Source organism: Amphiprion ocellaris, chromosome 5 (genome assembly GCF_022539595.1).
Source record: "Amphiprion ocellaris isolate individual 3 ecotype Okinawa chromosome 5, ASM2253959v1, whole genome shotgun sequence".
NCBI lineage: Eukaryota > Metazoa > Chordata > Actinopteri > Pomacentridae > Amphiprion > Amphiprion ocellaris.
The window spans coordinates 33,666,614-33,686,247 of record NC_072770.1 but is presented as its reverse complement, the minus strand read 5'-3'; the positions used below and the strand labels follow the sequence as shown (position 1 = coordinate 33,686,247).

General features: G+C 39.5%; 1 protein-coding gene across 1 annotated transcript; it reads right to left on the bottom strand.

Annotated features, from left to right (window-relative positions):
* Window positions 1–1,839: 1,839 nt before the first annotated feature.
* dusp7 (dual specificity phosphatase 7) lies at window positions 1,840–12,146 on the bottom strand. Its single transcript, XM_023284635.3, has 3 exons — window positions 11,223–12,146; window positions 9,120–9,548; window positions 1,840–6,593 (listed from the first exon to the last, which is right to left on the bottom strand). The coding sequence occupies exons 1-3, from the start codon at window positions 11,629–11,631 to the stop codon at window positions 6,277–6,279; spliced, it is 1,155 nt and encodes a 384-aa protein (XP_023140403.1). The 5' UTR covers window positions 11,632–12,146; the 3' UTR covers window positions 1,840–6,276.
* Between the last annotated feature and the right edge of the window lie 7,488 nt (window positions 12,147–19,634).

The window sequence follows — 19,634 nt, the reverse complement described above, 5'->3', positions numbered from 1 at the left end:
AAACACTAAAAGACTGATGATTTGTGATGTGGACATTATTTTTAGTTTTGGACTTCTTCTTTTCTGTTTTCTTTTTTTATGTAACATGTAAATGAATTCTCTTTTCTGTGTCTTCACTAGTTATTATCTGTAATTTCAAAGATTTGTAAATCAATCACTGTTAAACTGCTAAAACCTTTCAGTTTTTTATAGTGTAAACACAGTACAAAGCTTGAACCATCAGCAGGTTAGCTGAGTTTAGCATAAAGTCTGGAAACAATGATAACCATTTAGCTGGGCTAAATTTACTGACCAGATGAGGATGCACTGAGCTGCCAGTCCGTGTTATTACAGACTATACAGAGGGTTAGATTGTGATCTGAGTGGTTGAAGTGGGTTGTTTTTCTCCAGTCTTTTATTTTAAACACAGACAACATGTTTCAATTTTACCACACATAAAACACACACAGTAGCGTATGGGAAAGGAAGTTGCGGAGTTTCAGTTTAGGCAATCGGATATGCAGCTTCTAGAAACCACAGCAAAGAAACAAGACAAGGCTTGTGTGTGATTGTGGAAGAAGATTAGGGGAAGTCTTAGGCAAAGCAAAACCAAAAGACAGAAAAAAACAAGCAGTTGCCACAGTCTTTTTTTTTAAACATTGCAATCCAGTTTAGAAAAGCTCAGAACAGATAATAATAACACAACTGTGTATTAACGTATTTGTCAGTGACTTTAAATCCTGGTGTGGAAACCCAAAAATGTATAAACAGATAATAGAGTAGATAAATACAGTGTAAACAGATAATAGAGTAGATAAATACAGTGTATTAATAACTTAAAATGGCATTTACCTGCTTACTACTGCATTATAGTGTATTCCAAACCTTTTAGTACATGTTTATACACAATTTATTTAATAGGCGGACTTAAAGCTGAGGTCAGCAGGAAAAGATATTAAAATAAGAGGGAAAAAAAAATCCAGAATTTGTAACTACAATGCTCCATCTGACTTGTGAGATAGGTGAGATAAGTGCAACTTTCCTCTTTTGGCTTGCCAAATGCTGGAACAGCAACTTTTCCCGCAGGGTTTTCCACCACTGATTCAGGCTTTCTACCATCTGGAAGGACGTGCACGTGCAAATGTATTAGTAGAACAGCCAAGAGAAAAAGAGGAAAACCTGCTCTCTGAAAACACCAGGCCAAAATCTCCTGTCAGGGGGTAGATTTTCTAAAGCCTGAAAACAGCTAAATAAAAGGGCAGAAGTCTAGCTTCCTCTCAGACCATTTCTATTACAAAATGCTGAAAGGTAATTATAGAATTTTGGCTCAAATGAGTCCCAAATAAATACTGCCTACCCTAGCTTTAATGTGCAATAATAGCCAGATGAAAAGCCATTACTGTGAACAGATTACCTGTTAAAGTATCTGAGTGGAATTTATATCCTGAAGCAAAAGTTGGACATTTTGGAGACTTGGATGCGAAAATTGATACCACTATTCCATCCGTCCATTAACTATATGAGAGCAAAGACTGAGCTAGCTGGCCGTGCAGATATGTCCAACTTTTTATTTAGTAAAACATACGACAAACTTATTTTTCTGTGTATTTTTAAAATAAATTATAGAGACCTGAACCTCTGAAATGCTTCAGTGATTCAAGAATAAGTCATCAATTACAAAAACTGAGCCCAACCATCAGAATTTGGAGTAAAGTGCGTCATATTTTTTTTTGGGTCTTTCAATCCAACAATTACCTAAGAAATACTGTTCCATATAAGCAGTCAGCTGTTCATTCGGTGAAATGGATACTTAAAACAATCTGTTACAGTCTTGTGTTGTAGAAAAAAGGAGGAAACGTGTTAAAGAAAAAAATATTTCAATATTTATTTGCGGTATAAACATGTCTTGTGTTGTTTCCATATACTGTACAATACATAGGGTCAATCGTATTTCCTTCAGTAGACAGAAAGGTGAAACTGCCCCGGTTAACATGCCCCTTGTTTTTATACACAGACAGATTGCATCTTATCTTTTTTTAAAAACTGTTTACAGCACAATACAAAACAGCTATTCAACGTGACTTTGAAGCTGTAACACGATGCAAGATGCATTGTCAAAAAAATCCCTGAAAAATTCCTCACTGAGGTAACATTTTTAAAATCATTCACTTTTTCTTTCACTTTGTATTTCACCACGTCTCTCCTCAGGCTCCGCTCTCGCTCATTCATGTCTTTCCCTCTCGAAGCAACATTCTTACCAAAGATGTAGCTACAAGTTTAAGGACACAGAAACGCCCGTTCCCGTGATCTGGCAAATTTACAAACAGAGAACTTTGATTTCTCTTTCATTGTTACAAAGACACAAAAAACACAAGAAAGCAGCTTGAAATCAACCGTGTTCTTTTTCTTTTTAAATAGAAAAGCTCCGTACTGAAATATATTTCAATCCTAGGGTGCAAGTGATCAAGTCCTCGGTGTATTTTTTATTTATTTTTTCTTATTGTAAGTGGGATGTGACTCCAGACGAGGAAAAGTCCATTCAAGCATGGTAGTATTATTTTCATCTCTGATGCTATAATAGGAGAGGAACTTTGCATATAAATTCATAACATATATATACTGAGATATATATTCATATTGAAAGGCCACAGGAATAGCATAGAGCACATTATATCAAAACAAGACGGAAAAATACCTTGTAATTCTTTAAGCCGGGTGGTGGAATTGTCTATTGTGAAACATAAGTGGCATGCTGAACCACAGCCTTGTGAAGCTGTGTGTGTCTGTAAGTGTGTTTGCGAGGGCCTCTTTCAGGGTTGGTAGCGGACACACTGGCCCTACATTTTTGGACACCCCAGGTGAAATGTTACTTCAGTCCTTAAGCCATAACCGAGCTGGATCTTGTATAGTTATATAGAATAGATATAGTACAAAAGAAGAAGAATTTAAAAACGTTTGAGGTCGTCGATCTACAAAATACTGCAAAAAGGGTGTTTTGATATATTGCAGAGTAACAAAGAGGACCTCGTGTGACCCGTTACGGTAAAAAGACAGCTTGCCGTCTGTTATGACCGTGTTCTTATTCAAATAACAGATAACAAACTTTTTTTTTTCCACACAATGTTTTTTTCTTTTCTAAAGTGAGATACAAAGAGTATTGAACAGTCAGCATTAGAAACAAGTTAGAAAGATTATATAAGGCCAGCTAAAACCAACCCTCTTCAGATTCAACTGCTGTGCCCTCCGAAACCCAGTTCTGTGTTTCTGTCTAGACCCCGTCCACATCTATGAAAGTTTGCCGTGAACATTGGACCTCAAGTAAGAAACACTTGGTTATTGTACACTAAAGGCCTGTGGAAGCCCTGTAATTGGTGTAAACATAACTAATAAACTGATTAGAACCACGATTCCTTATCTTGCATTGCATTTGTGCGACTTATTTTGTGGATTTACTCCTCTACTCACACATATGGCTCCTAAATTGTTTTCTCATAGTAGAATTTTATCTTCCCTGTTGTATGAGTTCAGACGTCTGAGGTGGGTAAACACTTACTGGCTCGATTGTAATACTTTATGAATTTGGAAATTACAAACGCTACCAATATCAACTCAAATAAGTAACATTCATGTAAAAAGATTTTTCTGATTACTGCTTCCAAAGCTGCCTCTTTTGTGTCTTTATGCTGGTGACTGTCAAGCTGAATATCCTCCGTTACACCAAACACCACCTGCAGCTCTTCTCTCATTTGGCATCTAACTGTATTTCTGTCACACTACGGACGATCACAATAATCGGCCATTTCTCTTTTTTCTGGTCTCATAATGGAAATACTGTCACTGCTCAGTTTATCATGTCTTCTTCTGCTGACTTCTTCACGCTCTGCAGTGTGACATTCTGCTTTTTGCCCATAACGTGGTGTTTTTACACGTGAAACTTGAACCGTCATGTTAAACTGACATGTGCAAGAAGATGAAAATGTTCTTTCCTGATGCCCAATGTACCGACAGATGTTACCGTAAGTCTGATTAATGTGGAATTAAAGGAAAAACTGCTGCAGTAGATAATTTAGGCTCTTTTTTGGGGGAATATTTCTTTGAGTCACTGCAGGATTCTGAACCAAACCATATTTCCCCTTAAGTTTAGATGCTACAGATGTGGACAGAGTCTCAGAAAACGCCATGACCACACGCTGTATGCCGCTGTGTTCAGCAGCAACAGCAGTTAAAAAAACAGTCCTCATTGTTTCGTCTTCCCACCTGGTAAAGCAACATCCAACCCGTGGTTACGTCTACTGTTAGAGAGCATACAGCACCACAGCATGCTCAGGTATACAAAATAATATAGATCTGTTTACTATTAGCTCTATAATATAGATATTTATATATATATTCATTTGTGTTTAATATATCTTTCATATAATATACCCAAGGCTTAAGGGTGAATCAACTCAGACAAAACTTTCTTTGACGAAATGGGAGATCCCTACTAAGAAAGAGCTTCCTTTTCAGTTTCCTTTCGATGCAGTTGAGGGACACGAAGTGATTGAAGTTAGTAAGTGCAGTCTGTAGCTGAGGCCAGTCCCAGTCCGCAACACCAGAGACCAGTTTACAATCACAGTCCTCAAGTCCTTTTTGGCAAATCTCTCTAGAATGAGCCGAAAACAGGCCGACAAACCGAACAGATCACTCTGGGGCAATAGGATGTTTGTAATGTAGGTTATATAAGAAGGCTGAGGTACTTCTTTGCCCGAGGCTGCTAAAATAGCTGCATTTCTCTCCCCCATCTTTAACCCCTAACATCTCACCGAAGTGTCTGCGAGGAACAAGAGTCGGAGCTGATAGAGACCAGTTTTGGCGAAACATACCGGTTAGACAACCTCCGCGATGAAGCAACCACCGAAGTTCAGAGTTTCTAACCGAAATGAAACAAACGCTTAAAATAGTCCGAACAGCTGGTGGAAACAACTGGTACTTCTTGTTAGGCAACTGGATGAAGAGTTATATGGGGAAGGAAGAAGGAACTGGGAACTGCGCTTGAAAACAGTTGGCCGAGAGTCAAGTCTGCAGTAGCGTTCTCACCCACGGTTTAAATGATTCCTAACCCCGTGTCGTCCGTTCTAAGCCCTAACCCGGTCCTAACCCCGCTCCTCCGCTCAGGGCCCAGTTCCTGCTCCCTCCCCACGGCACTGTGCAGCTGTCAGGACTCGTCGCAGCCTGGGACTGGCCTCTCCTCTGTCCACTCCTCTCCTCTGAATGTCTCTTTATCTGCCTGCTTCCAGCACCGGCTCCAAGTGCCAGCAAGTCAATGGCTACACCACTGTGCAAACTGCATTAGGTCATTACAAACCTAAAGAAAAACAAACCTAAAAAAAAAAAAAAAAGAAGAAGACAACTAGGACTATCTCAACACCCATTCCCCTTCTGTAGTTTTACAATCTCTTAAGCCATCATTGGATTGGATTATTTTGTTTTTGGACAAAGATAAGATTTCTATGCGTATATATTTATATAAGGTATAGATCTGTGCGTAAATGTACATAAAGATATACAAAAATGCATATAGACATACTGAATTTGTTAAGGACTGCCCATACATTTTCTGTTATGTACGTTAACATACATACAGTACATACAGTACAAACATACATACTTTGTTTCTGTGTGTGTGTGTGTGTGTGTGTGTGTGTGTGCGCGCGAATGTGTGTTAATTCCTTGGTTTTTAAAAACTCTACATTCAGTAGAGCGAGATTTCCTTTGAGTAAATCCCAGATTCTCCACTTGGCACCAGTCAGCTCAGCTTGTGAGCCGAGACAGAAAGACAGAGAGGATGTTGTCATCTCATAAATCGAGCGCTGTAGGTTTTTCCTTTTCTTTGTATAAAGCTGTCCGTCCTGCTGCGACCGTTCAGTTTCTTAGTCAGTTAAGTCTCCCTTGTCCTTCGAGAACAAGAGGAGACAAGTCGATCGGAGAGGTGGGGGAGGTTTCGTTCCTCGATTTCAATCAACGCAGAGGGGAACGCCATTGTAAACCCACAGTTCCCCTCTCCGGGTTAAGAAAAAACACACTCCCCGTCCCCGTTTAACGTGGCATCAGTGACCCGTCCTGTTGCTCCAGAGCTGCTCCGTGGCCGGGCTCTCAGACAACGAGCCACGGGAGGCTAAAACATTCATTAAAACTGGCTGCTTTTCCTGCAGTGCAGCCGCTGGTTACCATGGTAACAACGCCACCTTGACCACCTGGCCCCTTTTACCCGAAAAAAAGGGGGGTGGGGGAGGCTTACAGTATAAAGTCGGATTTTCATGTGGACTCCAGGGTGTCCAGCTGAAACACATTGTGATTGGTCGGGGTGGTGAAGAAGAGCTGGTCGTGCGTCGGGGAGGTCGAGTGGTTGTCGCAGGGGCTGTTGAGGCCCAGCGTCCGCTCAAAGTCCAGGAGCTGGCCCATGAAGTTGAAGTTGGGGGAAATGTTGGACTTTTTCCGCTTGACGAAGTCGTAGGCGTCGTTCAGCGACAGGTTGAGCTTCTGCATCAGGTAGGCCACGGTGACGGTGACCGACCGGCTGATCCCGGCCAGACAGTGGACCAGGATGCCGCACTTTTTGGAGCGAGCCTCGTCTGAAGAGGAGGAAACAAAGAGGGCTGCTTTCAGTCAAGAGCCTAAGATGTCAAATTATTAACGAGTCAACTGACATCAGGACCAACATTTATATGCAAATGCATAAGGCCTATTTAAAGTGTAATTTATCAGCAGGGTGAAAGTCGGTGATTCATCGTCCTCTCTGATTGAAATTTCAAGTCAGGGGTCGATAATGCCGCTCTTTAAATTATAATGATTTTAAAATGATGATAGTGTACTAGGAAATCAATGACAATATATTCTGAATAGCAATATACATCATTTTATAGCAAATGTGTACACAAAAACTATTCACGTCCACTGAACATCGACCAAACCCTCACAGAATCACATCATATGGTCATAAATAGAGCAAACAACTAGTCCATTAGTGAACCAGTCAGTTCAGTTTGGAACTATATTGACAAATTGATTGTTTTGAGTCACTTTTACAACACAGAAATGTCCTGCAATATGGATACCGTTTCTCCATTTTACTCAGAGAACATAATCAGTAAAATAATCAATAATGAAAATAATCGCACATTAAGTTCTATTAGACTAAAATCTGCTTCTAAATTGCGAAGATATCCTTCTTTCCTTTAATTTTTTGTTTGAATCATGAGCCGTTTTCTCAATTGTTTGACATTTTGTGGGTGAAACAATTAACGTTATTCAGAGAGAATAATCTGCAGTTTCTCTGATAATTATATTAATCATTATATGCACCCTGAGTGAAGGATGCACGACCGTGGTAAGACTATACAGAAAAATAACAACACAAGCACACATCACTTCAAACTATTGACAGACAATTAGATGTTTCCTTCAAAAAAAAAAACCGCATACAATCATAGGTTTAATCGATCATATTTTCAATGCAGAACGACCTTCCTCAATGACAGCAGAAAGTCAAGTTTCATTCTGCTTTCTAGCTTGCTGTCTGCAGAAAAAGCTGAATTGTACAAAAAAAAAAAACATCTTACATTATTAACCGGCTACATCAATCCACCTATCAGTTTCGAGTCCTTGCACTTGCATCTCCACAGGCCATTAGAGCGAGAGTTAAGTGCTTCTTTCCTTCCTTTCTTTCTTCTCTCCGTCTCTTTCATCCTTCTCTCCTCGCTCTCTCTGCCTGCGTCTCTTGTTGTAGGATTGGGGTCAGTTGGCTCACGAGCTCAGGCTGCCAAGGCGATGCCAAATTAAATTTATATGTGATGTGTGCTCACTTTCCACAATGAAAAAAGGGGCCAAAAACCCTTGTCGGAAGAATCAGACCCAACTATACAAGGCTCAGAAGTCAAGTAAGTAGCCGATAGTTAATCTCCTTGAACTGAGCAGCGTTACATCACTTTACTCGTGCTGTAAATGCAGAATAATACAAGAACTTTCCATTTACTGAGGCGCTAAAGAGCCAGACAAATCTAATGCATCTCTCTTACACTCTTGCATGCAGGAAATATGCATGTGAAAACAACAATTTTGGATGTTTAAGGTATTTGCAACTTTCAGCAGCAGAGAGTAAAGTCACATCTGTGTCTCCTTCACCCATAATTACCCCGCTGTTAGCAAAAAGATCTGATGTAATCCCTGCACATTACAGGCAGCCAGACAGCTCCATTTAACATCAGCATGACCCAAATCTGCCACGACCTCTGGCTCTGGCATATGTCACACTTCCTCCCACCTAAGCAGAATCATTACTCTAAAAACAAAAAAAGGCGGGGGGGTAAATGTCAGAGGTCTGCACAATTTAAGACAAACATGCCATTGATTCATCAGAGAGGGAATTCACTCATTCTCTGGGAATTATGTCACAAGGAATGATGGGAATGACGGGAAATGCTGAAAATAGGACGAGAAGGGGGCTAGAATTCTTCTGTCTCCAGTGCGACTCCATTCTCAAACACTCCATTTCCATGTTTTGTTCACAAATGTTGCTTTGTATTTTCTGATTTTAAATTCCTGGTTTGTCAGTCACAGCAAAATGCAGGCATCTGACAATCTGAACGCGGCTTCGCCAAACAATTCGATGGTATTTCACACAAATTCTCCTGAAAACTACTTCCACTAAAGTAAATATGCAAAAAAGAAACATGTTTTCATGATTTATGACTGAAATCTTGGATAAATGTAGCGAATAATGTAAGGAACCACCAACCACTTTTCTCAGTCTTCTGTGATATTAAATGTTAAATCTTTTGGGGTCTAATTGAATGAGCAGAAGTATTTAATTATTAGTTGCTGGGCAGAAATGGCAACTGCTCGGGTGATCATTTCTTAAGCAAAAATACTAAATGTTTACTATGTCTTCTTTGCCATTTCCAATAATAAACTAAATATCTGTGGAATCTGCACCCTGGCAAAACAAGCCATTTGGTAGTTGTGATCTTGGGCTCGATCAATGATTAATGTAGAAAATTCTCAGCAGATTGGTCAAAAATATAAACAACCGCTTCCCTTATGTGTCTAAAAATCTGATGTGTATCTGACGTAACACCACCGCATTCTCCACCTTCACTCACCAATGAATGAAATGGCCTCGGGGAAAAACTGTGAGAGGTTCTGGCTCCAGTGATCGGAGATGGGGATCTGTTTGTACTTGAAGTCCCCTTCATGTTCGAACATGTTGGGCAGGTTGGGCGTCACGTTGAGGATGTACTTGATGTTGTACTTGCTGAGCACATCCAGGTTGGTGGAATCTTTGGCACAGCCCAGGTAAAGGTACGGCAGGATCTGGACGGGGAACGCTGGTTGGTTGTTGGGCAGCGGGCTGCCCTCCGACTCGGTGGCGCTGCCCGGCTCGCGGTCGGATTCTCCGTCCGAGCAGTCGGAGCTGATGCGGAGTCCCCCGAGGCCGAGGACGGAGGCTGGTGGGGAGCTGCTGGGACAGGAGCAGTCCAAATTGGTCTCGCAGTGCTCGGGGTACTCCGACTGGAACTTGTTGAAGCCCCCTGGAGGACAAAGACAAGACATAAAAAGAAAGAAAATCAATGTTGGGATGAAGCTAAGAAGACTGGTGGTCCAAAAATGTGTCCAAAGTGTTTAATTTAACATCAACTCTGGAGGGAGATCATGAACCTAGATGACAAGGGAGCAACCTAATTCATAATATAACAAATATTTCTGAAAAATAGAATAGTAAAGGTGGTAAAGAAAATCAGGAAAGTATTTTTTTATTGAAATTTCTGATTTAAGACACACCAATAAGGTGGATCATGAACCTAAATGACAAGAGATTATTCTCATTCTTAGAAATACAAGATATTTCTGGAAAAAAAGAATAGCAAAGGCAGTAACAAATGACAAAAAATATCCTTTAAAATAGAAAAATCATGGAGGCAGATCATTAATCTAAACAACAAGAAATTAACCTTTACCACACTTATGTAAGATTTTTTTGGGGAAAAAAGTAGTAAAAAAATGTAAGAATATCTTCTAAAATAGAGAAATCTAATCTAAGACACATTTGATCTCTATTTATCTGTTCTAGTGGCCTAATCTGCTAAACATGAGCCACACAGAGGTGTAGTGGAGGATATAAAACGAAATCACCTCACACAGCTTTTTCATTAAACTCACATAAATTACATGAATGCCTCACATCAAACTGTACATTTCTATTGTGATAAAGGTTGCATAAGAAAGTTTTTTTTTGTGAATTCTGTTTTTTTTTTTTTTTTAATGCTGCCACACATCACACCCTGATGTGCCAGATAAAACGTGACATTTCCATGAGAAGGAGGCAGAAACAGGCAGGACAGATGTGGTCCATTGAGAAAAGCTGCGGATCAGCAGCTCCGCTACAGCAGCGCGCAGCTCAGCGGACTTTTTGTGAATGGCAGCGACTCCCGTCCAACATTTCTCCCACCTACAGGTCAGACACGCTCCGATCTCACACCTCACACACGACCTGCGAGTTACTACTTCAAATAAAGCACATCTGATTTTTGTTTTGGCGCTGTGGTGATTATTCCATCGTCGTTTTGTCCTCGTTTTTCTGTGTTCATTCATGAAAAAAAAAAGAAAAAAAAAACGCCAGTCTTTTCCTGAAGGAACACAACATGGCGGGGCCATTTTTTGCAGCATTTAATTGAAAACACACTGTATTTGAAGCCAGCTCTCTATTCTAGGAGGCGGTTTTATCCTTATTTTAGAAAGAAAATGAGAATATTTCATGTCAGCATCAAAGCTGAGACTGATGTGTTAAGCTCTAATGTTATTACAGTTCATTTTAAGAGGAAAAACACTCGTTAGTAACAAAGTTTACTCTGTAGACAGATGATAACAGCTGGATTTATTCGAAGTGGCGCCACACTGTGACCCTTTAGCACCCCTACAAACACTTTGATCCATGAAATCACAGGAGCCTGGACCAAAAGAATCATTCTGAACACCCAGATTTTAGAGCATTTTGGTGCAAAACAGACAAATCCAGTAAATATGACTGCAAAGCCTGCTGTGGTGTTTGTTATTAACTGTTACTGAGTGACACTACCAGATCACTCAGCTGGATTTGGGACAATATATCAAATTTAAACAATCACCCCAGATTACAAGGCAATATTTATGAATTAAAGCCACTACGCGTTCAGATTTAAAGCCACACTGATCTGATGTGATCTTACCCTCCAGGAAGAAAGCCTTGCAGCCGTCGTCCCGGAGCTTCTGCAGCAGCAAGCCCAGCACGGAGCTTCCCAGCCCGGACTCCTGCCGCTCCGAGGTCGCCTCGTCGTACAGGACCACCACGTCCGTCTTGCAGCGCTTGACGAATTTCTCCTTGTCCTCGTTGTTGGGGATGATGGAGCGGATGGGGAGGTTTCCCTTCTTGAGCCTGCGGAGCATGAGGCCCGGGATGGCCAGGTTGATGGCCGACTCGATGTGCGAGGACTCGTACAGCTCATGGGGTCTGCAGTCGAGCAGCAGCAGCGCTCCGGCCCCGGACTCCAGCTCCTCCTGCAGCCACTCCACGCTCTTACTCGACATCATCATCATAGTCACGATCGCGGAGCCTCTCCACAGATGATTAATTTTCATCAGGGAAACGTTAATCCGCCTGTCCCCTGCTGCCACATGAAAACAACACAACAGAGTAGAAAAAAAGGGGACAAAAAAAAAAAAAAAAGAATCACGGCGCTAAACTTCCCTTCCCGCGGCCACCTCCACCTCCTCCACCGCCGCCGCTGCTGCTGCTGCGCACCCGACACACGCTTCCACACACACGCATCCAACACGCACGCACAGATGCCCCTCCGGTCGGAGCAGGAAACTTGAACATGCAGAGGTTTCTTCTCTCCCTCTTTCCTTCAGTCCGACACAAGAAGTGGAGCTTTCATTCCAGTCCATCGACGTCCATTTGGCGACTCCGTTCCAACTTTGACGGGGGTCCGCGGACCCTCACGACGCGGCCGCGGAGACGCCTCGTTCAGTGTCCGATCGGGATGCGAGTTTGGGACGAGCCGCGGATGCTAAAGCCCATGATGGCTGTTATTATTTGACATGCTGGCCCCGTGGAGCGCCTCTGGTTTGTCACTTCCACTGGATGCGTTAAAGAGGCTCTGCGGGCTTGTCATTGAGGAGAGGGAGGAGCGCGCAGATTTAAAGGCGCAGAGCTGCTGAGGACTCACTGGAGCTCAGGCTGCCTTCACAGGACATCCATTCATTGATAGTCTGCTCCAACTTTGAATAACACAAGTGACAGCGAGGAAAACCTGCACACTGAACTCTCAATTTAACTCCTGCATAGATACCAGCTGCGTTCTTGGCACTGAACTTAACTCTGGCCTCCATCTCTACATTTCAGTGAAATTACTACCTTTAAAGAGGATAACTGCAAACATGTATTTCAACCAAACTACTTGGGAACCCAAAATAAAAGGCAATTTTACACATTAAAGGTTAATTCTCCCACAAACTCCTTAATATAGGCTAAAAGCACTAAGTTGTGAGGCTATTTTACTGTTTCTAAAGGTCAAGAATTAACATTTAGTCCAAACATTTGAGCAAACCTATCATTAAAAGTTAAAAATATGATTGCAGTTATTGCTAAAAGCTACAAAACTTTAGTCAAGGAAGGTGTAAAGCAAAATAAAAGTTTATATCCACTTTTATGAGACACACCTGCACTGTTGTAACTGTCCTGCAGTAAAGTTTAATTTTATTATGTCTGCAGTGTTCACTTTGTTTCGACACTGTCACAGAGGTGTTAATTATGGACTTCAGTATCACACCGAGAGGTCTTTCTATATTCTGACACCCACAAACATGTATGTGAGAAGGGAGACGGCGAAAAATAGAAACATGAATGTCATGAAGTCCAGTACAAGAACAGAAACACTCAGATAATCAATGGATTTATTTTAGAGCTTCATAAAGATAAGGTTGCATGATGGCAGGACTGTTGTGTTGAACTGCCCTGGATTATAAAGATATAAAGATAAAGTGAACTATAAAAAATAATTTAAAATAATTTAAAAAAAATAATGCAATGTAACTTGTGTTTTCAACAGCATTTTTAAACAATTTTCACATATTTTACCATCTTTCTCCATTCTGTTAAATTATAGAGTATAGTAAATATAATAAAAATGATTCTAGCAAAGCATGTGAACTGTAAAAAAAGTCCAAAACTTTGAAAATCACATAAAAAACATCTCTATTTTTCTAAATGTATTCATTCTTTTATAGCATTTGACTATAAAATTACACTATTTTTACTGCCATTAAATCACCTTAACTGTTATTTAATAGATTCCCTGTTTTGCTATGTAACAAATAAAATATATTAAAACCACATAAAAAACTATTAATTTAACAAATTTTAACAAAACAAAAAACAGGTCCACAATGTAAAAAAAGAAAAAGAAAAAATATATCTATATAAATTCTTCATTTAAAACATTTGACTGAAAAATGTCCCTGTTTTAATTGTATTTAAATAAAAAATGACAGATATTTGCCATTATTTGAAAGAAAAAAGAGATATTAGACTTAAAAATGTTTTTAAACTGTTATTTTACTGATAATTTCTTCTTTTGAAATGTGTGACATTAAATGACATATTTTTACTGCATTTTAATTTGCTAACAATATTATTTTACATATTTTTACTGACATTTTCACATTTTTTTTTGACATGACAGTAACCAGATTTTTCCCGATTTTTTAAATGATTTTTTAAAAATTAATTTATTTTTTTGTTCTTCTTTTTTTGTTTATTACCTTTACAGTGTGACCACTGTGTGTGACTCATGGAGATAAATCCTCAGTTAAGAACCTAGCTGCATCATAGAAGTGCATCTGATGTTCCCATATTTCTGTATAAATATTTGGCACAGTATTTGACACTTTACTAGGTCCACAGTAACATTTAGATGTTCTTAAATTCAAACTGTGGTGACACTTAGAAACTGTATCTATGATTCAGGCATTGAAATTCTCAGGTCCTGTTCCTGTTCATTTGATATTCTCTGTGCACGATGCACTCAGTGTTTAAATAAATTACCAAGAGACAGAATTATGGGCCTCATGCACAAGTAGTGACTCGAATCCCACCATCAATTTTTTGTTTTCAGTCTCCACAACACCTTCACTCAGTCCACCCACCACATACACCTCCACACGTAACAAATAAATTACTACTCGACACATTTCTAAGTGAAAGTTGGCTTTTGGATGCTGAACAGACAGAACCAGTCACGTAACAAATTTCCAAAGTGTATCTTTAGAGATTTTATGACTTGATTTAATCATATCACGCAGTAAAAATAGAACAGTTCCAGTTTATCTCTCAGTATCACAACAGTTTCTGTGTAAAATTGTGTAACGGAGGAAGTGTTACGAATTCTCAGTAAATTTCAAAATGAGAGTTGGGTGAAATCAAACCCTGAAATATTTCGGAATCTACCCATGGGGAATATGAGAATGAGCTTCTTAGGAGACCTATTTGGCAAACTGGGGAGGCCTTTATTGAAAACCTGAAACTCCTGATACAAAGTGTGATTTCCTCAGTCAGCTTTCAGCTCAAGGAGGTGGACAGCTAAACCATTAATGTCTTTTCTATTGAATATTTAGAAAAACAGATGTTTGGTAACACAATATCATCCAGATAATAATATTTAAGTTCAGTTAGGTCACCCTTCTGTCCACAAACATATAAACATAAAGCACAAAATAATAAAAAAGGGGGATAAATCCACTGCACAGATATCCAGAGCCTAACACAACATTGTTGCATTTTATTTCCATTTATTTAAAACTGATAAAAACTGTAAAATCATTTAGAGTTGGAAGTTGGAACAAATAAATTTCGGGTGTATTTTTTTTCCTTCATGAATGACTGAAATTATCAACCACTAAGATTTTCTGTGAGCTCAACTAGTTATTTATGCTCTGTCTAACCTCCATTATTCACTTCAATTTGTCAAAATTCTTGTGAGTCATGACAGAAACACCCTTTTCACTTCCTGTTACTCAGTGGTTTACTAATCATCTCAGCTCTAATGCACAGACGTATACAATGCCCATCAACTTTCAGGTGATGTTTACGCTCCATGTGATCGGCTCCATCAACCAGTGGAACTGTGAATGTTTTCAGAGATCTTTTCCTCGCATCAGTGCCGGCTGTCAGGGTGGTGTGATGCGGGATCTTCCTCCATCTGTAGCAGCTCAGCCTTGTACCTGCTCCGCAGAACAAACCATCACTACGCCTCACCATGAATGACCTAATAAGGCATCAGCAGGTTGTGACAGCGGCGGAGAAAGGGGAAAAGAGGAGCGTTTGATTTCCTCACAGCTGCAGAGAGGAGGGGTGGGGGATGCACCAGCTGCAGACAATGGCTCTTTATCCCCCCCAGTGACTTACACACAAACACACACTCACTCACTGACAAAACACAAACACGCGTACACACAAAAACACACTCACAAACTTTAGGGCTCTTGTGCTTCCACTCCCTTCATGGACAACAACAGGCTCTCTGAGAGAGTGTGCAGCCCCACTGTGTGTGTTTTTGTTTGTCTACAAGCTGCTCTCCAACAGTAAACCAAACTATCACCATTTATTCTGAAAAATGTCATTACTATAAACTGAAACTTCACTCATGATGAAGCTTTGTTAGAGTTTGCTTCACTGCATACGTTCGTGGTACTTCTCAAATAATCAAAACAATCTTTTTTGCATTGTTTTTGTTAACTGCCATGTTAATTAAGCATAATCTAATAATCTAATCTAAAGATTTTTTAAGTGCTGATAACATGTCCACATGCTGTTTTTATATGTTAAAAGACAGTCAATGCCATGACTGAGCATTTCCATCTTATAGCGGACAGATGACAGTCCCAAAAACAGGAACTAACTCTGTTAACCAGGAGAATGGGGCTTTCTGTATCATTATTCTTCTCTGAAATCGGTTTCCGGGTTCAAATGTGCATGGCTGAATTACTCTAATGTCACAAACTGTCAGCATAGATTAGTTTTACAGTGTCTTTGCAGAGTCATAGGTAATGGAGTCAAATGAAATAAGGGTGTAGAGTTACATCTAAGTACATCTAAGGTTGGAAGGGATTACTTTCATTGGACAAAGTTTTCAATGTGTATCTATAATACACAGAGATGTGTTTTTAGATATTAAATCAATGACCAGAGACAAATTTATTGCTGAGTTATCACAAGGTTCTGTAGCTCATCATCTCATCCTCATCATCATCATTACTGGGTGATTGCTGGGTGCCATGATCACACCAAATCATCTGAAATACTGTACAAACCTGTCAGTTTTGGTTTCTGATTTTTTTGGATGTATGTATGAGTGATTTACAGAGCATTTATGTAGGCTTTACTGGACAAAAACAATGCAATTAGCTTTAGTTGGACTGGAGTCTGTTAGAGACTGTGTATGTCTGGTTTGATCTAGTTTCTCAATATATGCAAACAACCTGCCGACTGTTGTTAGATTTTTGTTCAAATGCAGCTAAATTCTGATTGGAGTTCAGTTGTACGTATGTATTCATTTCAAATAACATTTGAAAGTAGTGACTCAATGTTTGTAGTAAGAATCCGATTGAGAAACATTTCAGGGCTTTTTTTTAAACTTGTGTTTCCTCATAAATGTTGGAGGAACCAACGAGATCAGCCCCACAATAAGACAAATGAGATCATATGTAAGGATTTGAATGTCTATCTTAATGACAAAAGAACTAAAGTCACTGGCAGCTTTACCCAGCATTGTGAAACTGCTTGCTCATACATGCATCGACAGTCTTTAATCTGCCTTTTTGAAAAGCACAGGGGCTCTTGGATTGTCTATGCACACACATTTCCTGTTGCACAATACCTCTAATCTGTGTCAACACTGATGAGTTGTTAGAAAATTACCCTTGTCCACACACCGCTGCCCCTGAGGGCTTCAGTCGGTTTTATTTCTCCAAAACATTCAAATGAAGAGCAACCACACGAAGATATGTGACTGTATGGTAGCCTGTTCTGAAAGAATGAAGCAATATATGCAGTATGATTCTATTCTCTATTGACACAGAGCCATCTTCCTCTAAAGGAAAAAAACCCTCCTGCTTCAGCCAGACTGAAGAGCCCTTAATTCGATCTTAAATCTGTACTCCAGAATGTTGATGCCATTTTCTGAAGCACTGTGTTCAGATGAGTGCTAAGTCCCATTTACAAATCCAAAGCTGGAACTGAACCTCCTTGTCTGTCTGAAAACCAGTTTTTCTGAATGAACAGCCACATACCAAAAATATCACACGCATCAACGCAGAACCTTAAAATCAAGGACGAAGATAAATCTTATTACGTGATGATTTCTGGGAGGTGAAGCGTTGACTGAGCTGGGATTTAGAAAAACAAAACAGATGAGGAGGAACAGTTTTTGTCCTTCAGGAAGAAAAAGCTGTAAAATTCTACATCCTTCCAAACTGGAAGATGTGGAAATCTGTCCTGAGTAGTAAAAGTTTTGCTTCCAACTGCCCATGTTGGTTTTGGTCATTAAATTGCAAATCTACATCCCTGTGAGGCTTGTCATGACACCGGAAATTTGGTAGTCATTATGTCAATGCCATTGAAATTCTATGTCTCACAATAGCAAATATAATAACTCAAAAATAAATGACACACTGACCAGTGAAGATGATATCCTACTGGCATTATGAGCAGCACCCAGCTCGGATTATGGGCACCTGTTATTTTAGGCTAAACAGGCTAAAGTTAGCCTGTTTGTGCAGCATTTCTACAACAGTTCTTCCCTCCTTTACCTCAGGTTCTCAAGATTTGGGCCTTCAGATCTCAGAGTGTTGCCATTTGCCAAAAAACTACACAGCCCTGTCTCCCCCCAATTACATTTCTAAAGAATTAAACAGCATTTTAAATTACATTTTGAGAGAATCTTGTTTTCCTCCAGATTATATTTTTCTGTGACGTATCACAAAAATGTTTCTAACCCACATAGCTTTGACATTTATTATATCACTTTCCAGGTGTTGGCGCTTTTCGGCCAACCGGTCATATATTATATGGGACGGTACTCGTCACCATAGTGAGCCAGCAAGGGTGAAAAAGTTTTAAACATGTTATATAAAGGTTCTACTCAGACTATGATATTTTCATAAATCTATGCAAACAGTGAGCAAAAACACAAATTAAATCTGAAAATAATGAGAAAAGCCCTGAACCTTCATCCTCTTAATGTGAACTGTGTGGTTCTTTGACATTTCCTATTCGTCATTCTGTCGCTTTACCAAGAGAAAATATGTTTCCCTCCAAATGTAATTGAGAATGCAGTTGTATCGGAATGTATTTTTAGGAGACAGAGTTGCACTACAGATACTTAATCTTAGACTGAAACAGCACTGGCTGTGCTGGAGCCAAAATGACTCAACAGTTCAAACTACAGAAACAAAAAAATGTCTGGTGGGGAATCAGCACCAACACTAAGGTTGTGTCAAAAATTACCTTACATGCAACTCCTTAGTTTTTTCAATCTTTTATGTCAAGATTTTTCTTGTAACTTGCGGTCAAATAACTGACAATAGTAAATAAAACAAAAAAATCGCTCATGCTGAGCAGTCTACATAACCACCATACAGTTCTTTAAGTTGCTACATACATGTTTTTATAGGAGGTCATTATCTGTGACGTCACCGCATCAGATTACAAAGTTGATTTTCAACAAAGCTACATCTGGTGTTAACTGTTCCAGCAGCCGTTTCTGGGATGATAATTTTCATCATTACAAATGCTAGCATCAGCACAATGACTGGGACGAGTAGGTCTCTGTGTTTTTGTTTAGTCGCAAACTGCCATTAGAACCAATGATGTGTGTATTTTGTTAATCTGGAAACTTATTTTTCCAGCATTGTATCAGATTCAGTCCATTACAGGATAATCTACTATATAGTGGCCTTAAAAATTATAACTGTGGAAATAGATACGGTAAGTACTGTCTGAGCCACATAAGCCAGCTTCTACTAACATCTCACATCATATGTCATGCATTCAAGAACTGCTGTTGTGTGACTCAACATCTTATGGCTTATGATGCAAAAAGTGTTGAAAATCTTGACTTGCTCAATATTATTATTATTTGTATTTGGTGTTGAGGTGGTGGTAAACTCCCACCCAGAATCCTGAGGCTTAGATGCTCTTTCCTTCAGTAGATTTAAAAAAAAGGTTTATTTTGAAAATGGGAACACATGTACAATAGCTACTAAGAGAATTAATTGTTAACTTTAATAAATATCAAGAGCAATGAAAAAAAGTGCACATCTTACAATGAACTGAAAGCTAATAGGATCTTTATGACTCATCTAGGCTTTCTTACACATGAACAGTGTTGAACTGATGATTTCTAAAGCAGAAAATATGACAATATCCCTCGAAATTACTCTAAGATGTGTTGAGTATTTAGAAAAGTCAATGAAACGGCCCCATGGATCTAAACTTAATGTCGTCAAGTCTGAATTATACTTAAATTCACGAAGACAACATTTGTACATGTAATTCGTCCTCATAAGGCAGGGTCCTGACGTAG

Excerpts from the sequence above, each read along its gene's own strand:
- dusp7 (XM_023284635.3), bottom strand. The coding sequence starts at position 11,631 with ATGAAAATTAATCATCTGTGGAGAGGCTCCGCGATCGTGACTATGATG. Across the intron at positions 9,549-11,222 it reads CAAGGCTTTCTTCCTGGAGG|GGGGCTTCAACAAGTTCCAG; the intron begins GTAAGATCACAT and ends TTTGTCCTCCAG. Across the intron at positions 6,594-9,119 it reads CGAGGCCATTTCATTCATTG|ACGAGGCTCGCTCCAAAAAG; the intron begins GTGAGTGAAGGT and ends CCTCCTCTTCAG.